Source organism: Penaeus chinensis, chromosome 13 (genome assembly GCF_019202785.1).
Source record: "Penaeus chinensis breed Huanghai No. 1 chromosome 13, ASM1920278v2, whole genome shotgun sequence".
In the NCBI taxonomy this organism is placed as follows: Eukaryota; Metazoa; Arthropoda; class Malacostraca; order Decapoda; family Penaeidae; genus Penaeus; species Penaeus chinensis.
The window spans coordinates 8480442-8489937 of NC_061831.1; the positions used below are offsets into that span (position 1 = coordinate 8480442).

The 9496-nt window shown below is 36.1% G+C and overlaps 1 protein-coding gene across 10 annotated transcripts in view; it reads left to right on the top strand.

Annotated features, from left to right (window-relative positions):
• The first annotated feature begins 1199 nt into the window (after nt 1-1199).
• The window catches only part of LOC125031497 (longitudinals lacking protein, isoforms H/M/V-like), a 36478-nt gene continuing 28181 nt past the window's right edge, over nt 1200-9496 (top strand). For 8 of the 10 annotated variants that reach the window (XR_007115499.1, XM_047622311.1, XM_047622315.1 and 5 more), the window contains exons 1-5: nt 1200-1319; nt 2950-3062; nt 3628-4311; nt 4461-4718; nt 5526-5600. Coding sequence is in view for 9 of the 10 variants with exons in the window: in XM_047622311.1 (XP_047478267.1) it covers nt 2982-3062; nt 3628-4311; nt 4461-4718; nt 5526-5600 (1098 nt within the window). In the remaining variant the exon portion in view is untranslated. Of the gene's footprint in view, nt 1320-2949; nt 3063-3627; nt 4312-4460; nt 4719-5525; nt 5601-6823; nt 6904-9496 lie in introns of all 10 variants that reach the window. The other 2 variants (XM_047622320.1, XM_047622312.1) reach the window with 2 other exon arrangements.

Below are 9496 nucleotides of genomic sequence, written 5' to 3' on the forward strand. Positions count from 1 at the left end.
AACTGGCTAAGGCAATTTTACTTTTCTGGTAGCAAAGTAATTTATCTTAATGCTTAGTGCTTGCTAGAAATATCATCTAGGTACTGCCTTGACTCTTTGTCCATTCCTCTCTCTCTCTCTCTCTCTCTCTCTCTCTCTCTCTCTCTCTCTCTCTCTCTCTCTCTCTCTCTCTCTCTCTCTCTCTCTCTCTCTCGCTCTCTCTCTCTCCCTCGCTCTCTTTCTCTCTCTCTCTCTCTCCCTCGCTCTCTTCTCTCTCTCTCTCTCTCTCTCTCTCTCTCTCTCTCTCTCTCTCTCTCTCTCTCTCTCTCTCTCTCTCTCTCTCTCTCTCTCTCTCTCTCTCTCTCTCTCTCTCTCTCTCTCTCTCTCTCTCTCTCTCTCTCTCTCTCTCTCTCTCTCTCTCTCTCTCTCTCTCTCTCTCTCTCTCTCTCTCTCTCTCTCTCTCTCTCTCTCTCTCTCTCTCTCTCCGTCTCTCTCTCCGTCTCTCTCTCTCTCTCTCTCTCTCTCTCTCTCTCTCTCTCTCTCTCTCTCTCTCTCTCTCTCTCTCTCTCTCTCTCGACGACCACCTTGAACCCTTTGGGACAAACTCATTTTCCATACACGAAAATCGCAACATGTACACAGAAGGTTAAAAACAGAAAATAGTGAAGTGAAAATGCTAGCATTTGACTATTGCAATGAAAATATAATAGCAGACGCTTCTTTAGTCCTTCAAGCAGATGCCATTACTGCATTTTTTGCCAATTTCATATAATTTATAAAATGACCCATTTGACTTTTCTCTATTATAGGAGAAAAAAAAAAGCATCAAATACACTTCGTATAAAAATATACCAAACTTTAGATGCAAAATATTATATACGTCAAATTTGCAATTTAAATATATTGTTACAATGTATGCCACAAAGGCTAGTGCCGATTTAGTTATAATCTACTAAGTCTGCTACGACCATCTGATGACAGTAAGTCAGCGAGTGTGAAATGCAACATGTAAAAATAAAATAATGATACGATTTGCTAATTAACTGCAAATGAGCGCACCCTCTTTGTAAGATATTTCCCTAGATCCAGGTTCTATATCGAAGACAATATTAAGGATTTCTATGTCATTTCCCGCATCTCCTTCCTTTAAGAGGTTTTACAATACAAGCTACAATCCTTTCTAATGTGAAAATAATACTCAAACTCAATAGAAAAAGGATCTAGGATATAATATGCCGTATTAAATGACATAACGCAATTCGGATATTCGAAGGTAATAAACAAAATGAAGGACAAGCCCCGAAAAATCGTTTAAAGGGAATAATTAAGAAACGTTTCAGGTAAGCGACAGATATCGAGTATTAACATAATTCACATTTTGGGGATCTAGTGAATAGGAGGATACTAAGTGGGGCGCATAATTAGAGAAGAAATCGGCTTAAATAGCAAGAAATAGGGGTGTCAAGAGTGAGGTTCCTGGTCATGGCAGACTCTCATATTATATATTTCGTAAAAGGAAATAAATGTCTCTTGATATTACAATAATTGAAATTACCTTCATGTATCGCTTTCGTTTGGTCTTATTATTGTAAATTTTATTATAGAGTGACAAAAGAGACGGCTGTTTGGGCATAATAATTCAGATGGAAAAATCAGCTTTGATGGTATTTTAAAGCAATTTTCTTTTACCATAATTGATTTTTCTTTTATGTGTGTGTGTGTGTGTTATATACCTATGTGTTGTTTGTTATAACTGTAAGAATTGTTTTTTTATCATAGAATTATTAATTGGATTATGTTATTTGAGAAAGAGTTCTGGAGGTGTAATTCTAAATTTATCTTGAGTGGAGTTCTCACTTTACTGACAATTCGGTGATTTTTCACACCCATAGTATGTAGGTAATACTTTTATTCTGAATTTCGTGATCTGCAGCTTATACAGAATGGTAGGCTATATATCATTGCCTCTTAAGATATTATTGTAATTGAGAAAATTCTGTAACCTAAAACCAGCATTATTGGAAATGACACCTAACGCCTAAAATGGAGAATCTGGGCTTGCTCTCCGATGGAACATAACATTCTAAGATGCTTTTCTTCTATTGCATTTCCTTCACAAACCAGTAATAAAGGTAGAAGAGAGGATGTGAAACTCAAATATTCCACCTCATTCACAGCAAGGCTGTGTATGAGGTGCTTTTTAACCTTTAACATGCAAATATTATAGTAATAATGAAAAAGATCAGTTGATAGTGGTCATAGTTCCCACAGATTCCCCGATGACTCGCAGGCTGGCCACTGCAGGTTTATTGGCTAAGGCAAGAAATTATCAGTGCAAGATCCAAATATTTGCCCTGGCTCAGTCCTGCCAGAACATACGAGGTGAAGATTTTGCTTCACTATAACTAAATTACTGTATATTTTACTTTGATCATTTGCTATTACCTCGCAATTCCCCAGATACATTTCATGCTATAAGAGCCAGTACCATAGCTATGTTTCATTTGCTAGATTCATTCAAAATGTGATGAGATCTTTCAGAATAACCTGGAAATAAATGTTAGCTGTCATTCCCAAATTTACCCTAAAACCTTGTCTCCCAGAGGTTGAAGCCCAAGGACTACCTCATCCTCCATTCTATAGTTGCTCCGTGTAACATTAATAGGCTTCCACTTGAATAAATTTTAGCAAGATATAGCTTTGACAGATTCCTGTTTAACAGTAAATTGTCAGAGAGGTTAACAAATTCTATCTTATGAAAATATATGGAGTTGAGGTTTGTTAGCCTTTGTTGGAATGTTGAATGTGCCAAGGCTATCCATTGCATCACTGGAAGGTCATTTTTAGGGAGTTTCTAAACTAACTTAACTTTCTGTAAATAAAGAACATTATGTTCACTAATTTTAGATTTTTTTATTATGATATCTTTGTATATTTCCCATATAATCAATATTTACATTATATCTTCAGTAGGGCTAAACTTCAGGAGAAGTGGACTGGCCATGGATGGCGGCTTGTTGTCACTGAAGTGGAACAACCACCGCTCCACGTTCTTCTATGTTCTCTCCACTGTTAGAAGAAAGGTTTGTATTTGTGGTGTGGCTGAGTAATTTGCATATTATCTCTTTTATCAATATTATCATATCCAGAAGTTTGTTATTCTCAGGAGATTAAGATATTTGCTTCTGGTAATATTTTTTATTATATTTTTTTATATATTTTTCAGAATATGATATCTATGGTAATTTCTGATTTATTATTATATATTCATCTTAACCCTTTACCTCCGAACTGCATATATGTCATGTCATGCTAACAGTGAAATCTTGTCAAATATATATATACAATACCTCTTTTATCTCAGTCAGAACATGGTTTGTAGCCTTTATAATGTACAGAATTTAAACTATGGTTGCTGGATACTTTTGTGAGACATTAGGCTGAGAACTAGCTCTAAAGAATCATTATTTCATACAGGTTATTATTGGTGCATATATGGAATTACAACATAAATAAGGGTGGGTTGTCCACCCTGGAGTTTAGACCCTTTTGTGTTTTAGCTGGCCCGGAGGCAATGGGTTAAAGAGGAGTTAATGGAAATATTGGGCTACATGAGAGTAATATCTATTCATTATTCATTTATTTCAGGAGTCCTATTGTGATGTTACCTTAGCCTGTGATGGGAAATTTTATCCAGTACACAAACTGGTTTTGTCAACATGTAGTGATTATTTTGAACAAATGTTTGAAAAGACAAACTGTAAACACCCAATAATAGTGTTAAAAGATATTAGACATGAGGACCTTGAAGCTCTTTTGAACTACATGTATGTTGGTGAAGTGAATGTGTTACAGACAGACTTATCAGGACTTATCAAAGCTGCTGAGTGCCTAAGGATAAAGGGATTGGCTGTCCCTGATGAAGCCCCTAGTGAACGTGACACCAGCCAGGATGGCAAAAGAAATGTGCCATGGTCCAGTGAAGGACCCGATGCTAAACGTAGAAAACCTGAGGAGCCCGTGTTGCAGAAACCCAGTCAAAACACAGTAGAGAAATTAGGAAGGGAGCTTCCCCCAAGACCTCAATTAAGCTTTCGAGAACCATTCAGAGAACCACAGAGATCCCGAGAGCCTCTTCGCCTCCGCTCAAGTCCCAGCCCAATTCTATTTCCTTCCAGTCCAGATACTCAGTTGCCAAGTGCCACAGGCCCAACCTCATCACCGGATGTTTCTCACGCGACAACCCACGAACCAGCTCCAAGTGCTCAAGCAGACTCTGCCCCGCCTCCCTCCAATTCAGACAATGAAATCAGCGGTGCAGGAGAGTCTGAGGTAATGTTCTTGCTGGACTGGAGTGCATTGTTTTGCATTACAGTACATGTTTCTGATGACAAAATATGAGACTAAAGATTTTTAACCAAAATGTAAGGTCATATTAGATGTCATTACTAATATTTATACTGGTATACACCATTTTACAGTTGATAATGGATGAACCCCTAGTCAAAGAAGAACCACACGATGATTACTCTGAAGCAGACGAAACCAAAGAATCCATTAAGTCAACAGACTCTGAAGCTGGCCTGAGTTACCCCGTTCATAGTGAGCACTCTGGGAGTATAGGGAGAGAGGTTGGGGGTGCAGGCTTCAATCCCCAGAGCCTGCGGTCCTCCAGCCAACCTCAGACGATGGAGGATCTTGTGGCTCAGGCTCTTCCAGGAGCATCTGGTCTACAAGGGGTGAGTTGCTTAGTTTGTGTGTAGTTTCAACTGTTATTAGGTGTTAGAAAATATTTCTTTCTGTAGGTTCTACTTATACTTGTTTTGATATTGTTATTAAGCATTTGAGTTTAACCCATTTACCATGACAGATACTTTGGTATCTGAAAAACAGCCAGACTTAATTACTAACACATATACATGCAATCACTCACTCAATCACATTCTCACCTGCATTACTGCCTACTTGGCAAGTGCTAAGTATTTATGGAAATAATCATAATGTGGCTGATAATTTTCTCATAATTTGACTGCTGTTATTAGGAGAGAGGCATTGGTTTTCACCAAGAAATTGGGCTCACAGGGCCACTACAAAATGACAATGTTTGTGAAGAGCCACCATTACTTTGTAACTAATATTTGGGCAAAATTCTACTGTAGGTGCAATAGATACTTGAATACAAATCAACTAAATTCCCAATAAATACAAATAGACCACTCATTACCTTATATACAGTAGAACCTTACATGATTAGCTTTATTAGACAGAGCATTACTGGCTATACTAATCAGTAGCTACCAATTACATGAAAACCTACAGAGACAACATTTCTGCAAATCTGACTTTAGTGTTCATTGATAACAAATCATAGCCTAGCTACTTCCCTAGTAACCAGTTGAAGCCAACTGGTTATGGAAGGAAAATATGTAATTTCACTTTTCTCAGGCTATTTTTTTATATTACAGTAAAGTTTTACAATAAGGAAATGCATTCAGTTTTTCTTACAAAGAGGTTTAGTCTCACTTCTTTCTTCTTCAAATTTTCAGAAAACTTGGGAAGGAGACCGAAATTTACTTGGAATACCGTTTGAAGGATTTTCAGGAAACCAGGGTTCTCAAATGGTGAGTGTGTAAAATTCTTCAAGGGGATCTTTCATAACTGAACCCTGATTATGATTTTTCTTAAATTGAAAAAGTTGTTTGCTATACAGTTTGTGCTACATTTGTGGGATATTTTCTATCCTTTTGTGCTTTGGCCATTTAAAGCTGGATGTTTAAAGACTTAAACAATGAAAGGGTTTACTTCTGGAAGATCTTGTGTTTCTTTATGCATAAGGTACCTTTTGAGTTATTAAAGATTTGGAATACTGATATCCTTGATCTTCTATACTGGATGTTGGTTTACAATTAACTATAGTTAAACCTCTTCAACAATATATATTTTTCACAGTGTCCTGTCTTATATATATTTTGAAAGAACAAGATAATAAAACTTTTGATGAGAATGAGGGGAGAGAATTGAAAATGAGTGGATGAGTTTAGACCAGTAGATGCTTATATGGAGGATGAATGAATGTCTTGGTATGAGCACTGTAGATTGTTAACACACCTCAGATACCTGAAAGATTTGAAGCAAGCTGATGTTTAATTCTTAGTTAGAAATGAGGAAACATTCCTTACCCATATTTTCCTTTTCTTTCCTTTCCTTTCACTAGTCTTCTTCTTCTTCCTTTTTTTTTTTTTTTCTTTTCTTTTCTTTCAAATTTTCTTCCATTCCATCATTTGTATATTGGAGGCATGGTACTGTAAGAGTTGATGAACGACGGACCATAAATCATAGAAATTAGTTCTTAGAATTTCAGTTGCACTTCAGTGGAAAGGCTTGTCTTCAATTTTTTGAAGAACAATCAGTTCTCCTTCAAGCCTAAACAGATGTTAAGCACAACTTAAATCTCTGAAACTATTTTGATTTAGGAGTTTCTGAGGTGTATACTTTATTTTCGTTTTAGATAGTTAATTTCAGCCTCTGATATTGATTATAATGGAATTGCATTAGAGAAATTAAATGACTGACTGATGCTATCTTAGAAAACTTTCAAATTATGTTCAAATTCATGTTTATTATTCTCTAACACCTTGGATTCGGGTGCGTCGCATCCTGCACGTGGCCCGAAATCTGGACATTAAGCTTACTTGAGTGGCCACTCCCATGGGCGTGTGGCTTGTAGGCCGAGCACACATGAATACTCATTTGATGTCATGACTCCTTGCAATGTTATGATCTCTTGTTCTGCATAAGGGTTTTTTTCCGTTTTGCTATTCTCCACTGTGTCTATTTGTTGTAGGATATACTGTATCCAGATGATGATAGACTGCACCGACTGTATATTATCTCTCTAGATAGTCTATAACAGTGATAGTAACAGTAAGTAAAATTTTGTTTTTTTGCATTATTTTTTTATTTTGTTAAAAATATTCAATTTTCTTATAATGCAACCTTTGCTGTCAGTCATGGTGGGTAGGAATAGGATCCTAAGCATAAAAATAAAATCTTCTGTAGGTCCGGCACCCTTACAGCCATAGCTTACGGGTGGTACATTCCACATTCGTTTACTGATAAGAATAATGGAATAATGCAAGAGCCCTTTCCTAAATACCCACTGAGCTTCGTTCTTTAGTAGTGGTTATGCCCGTCACCCTGGCCTTCAGCTGAAGTTCTCAAAACAGTATGTTCCTGTGACCCTGGCCCTCAGTCATATTTGTCCAGGATGGCCTGCTCACATCACCTGCCACTCAGCCAAATTTTTTCATGATGTGATGGTCACTTTACCCAGATCCAAGGAGTTAATATTAAAGATTATTGCATTGTTATTGCTTTTTAAAAATTAGTTATCCTTTTATGAAATATTAATATAAATCATTACTGAATAGCAAATATATCTATTATAATAATATGGCCATTTTGGAGGGAATTTAAAGTCAGCTTTTTTTTAAATCTTACTTTAACCTTACTTTAGCTCTTCAATTTATCATTGCCACATTTTTGAGTGTCTTCTTTGAATTAAAACTTAAAGAATTGCTACTCCTTTTGCTTCAGCATAAATCTGTGGACCTCTGAAGATTATGTTGTAAAAGATGTTTCCTATACCTTTGGTAAATATAGGGTAATTCTATATCTCTATACAAAATATACTGAAGTTTAACTTGGAAAGAATGCAGGTTACTGTTCTAAGATCTTAACCCACCCATGATGGGTAGCTCTGAGTGAAAAACACCCTTATTGACGGGTGGTAGCTGTAGTAGCGAGTGCCCACTGCCAGGGGCCCACATATGAGGTACACATAGCAAGCATCCCAGTCAGACTGTAAGCTGACATTACAAGTGTTTTGTATTTGACACAACCAGCTACTGTCTGTTTTTGGGCCATCTCACCAGTGAGGCTCATTGTTGGGTTAATGTTAATGTTTGAGTGGATTACTTGATTGCAGTGCTAAGATGACTTGATGATGTTACTGTCAGAAGAGACATTTGATAAGAATGTCCCACAATTACCTTGTCATTTTTCTTGTCATTTATTTTAATTTTGTAACTGTGTTTTCAATTTTCATGCAAAGAAAAGAATTAAGCACAGTGATAGAATATAGTTTTTACTGTAGAATGAAAGATATGTTGAGCTTTTTAGGGGATGAATGTGATGTAGATATATAAACAGACAGACAGACAAACAGGTAGGCTAGACAGATAGATTTATAGATAGAGAAGAGAGTTAGTTGGATAAAAAGGTAGATAGGTAGAAACAAACAGGTATATAGATAAAAAGGTAGAGAAGTAGACAAAATGAGAGAAGTATGAGGAAAGTTGGACTGTGTGTGTGTGACTACACAATATCACAGACATATTTATGAGAGTTTGTGTGTGACTGCCATAATAAATACATGGGTTTTATAGCATAATGTGTTTTATGAAACATCTACATCTAAAGTCTCTAGAAGTATGTAGCATCATTATATATATTTCATCATGCAGATATTCTTAAGTAACAGTTTCAACAACTTTGTTATCATTTTGTATTTGAATTTGCACATGTATATAAATTTGCTGTCCATGTTCTGGTACACTGATTAGGTGCCTAAGATCTCCCAGTCAGTCCAATAAGGTCACATTCATTGACAATTCTGATATGGTCCATCTTGAGATGCCAAAATTAATAGGGAATGCATCTTTTTATATGATTTTCCTGATAGATATTTAGATATATTGACAACAAAGTATGCCATATACATACCCCTATAATTGGGTAGTGATCTATAACAAGGGCTTGGTGTAAAGTGCAGCCATGTTACAATGCAATGAATATTTAAGGATTTATAAAGGAATAAAGTTTTGGTAGTCAGACGTCTGCCATATCACAAGGGTAGGGGTTGGGTATCTGACAATGTCCGTAACAAGAAAAGATTACTGGGGGATGGCTTTCTGACAATGTCTGTAACAAGGAGAGGGTTAATATGTTAGAAAATTGCAAAATATGAATTGACATTATCCATTATCACCTATGTATTAATTGATAGGGCCCATCACAGAAGGTTTATAGAATCCTCTGGTTTCTGCTAAAACTTATCAAGGTTGACAGATTGTTGATGATAATAATAATTTCAAGTATAGTTCAGCGATGTTATTTGGAGTGGCTGCATTCAGCCATTGATCACCAACCTCTCAAATATATCTTCACTTTGAAGATGATGATGATGATGATGATGATGATTGTAATATTTGTATTGTTTAGGTATTCGGCTCACAGAAAGTGGAAACCTTATGTAGCAAGACATTGCAATTTGGTGCTGTTCTTTATACTATTGAAAGTTGATGGTAGGGATATTCTAATAAATGTACATTAGTAGATATATTATGTAAAACTTTGAGAGAAGGGAAATTTGGAAATAATTGTAGATGGATATGTGACTTGCATTCACTTTTTGTTTATTTATGTATTTGTTTGTTTTAGCAAATCAAGATGTCAA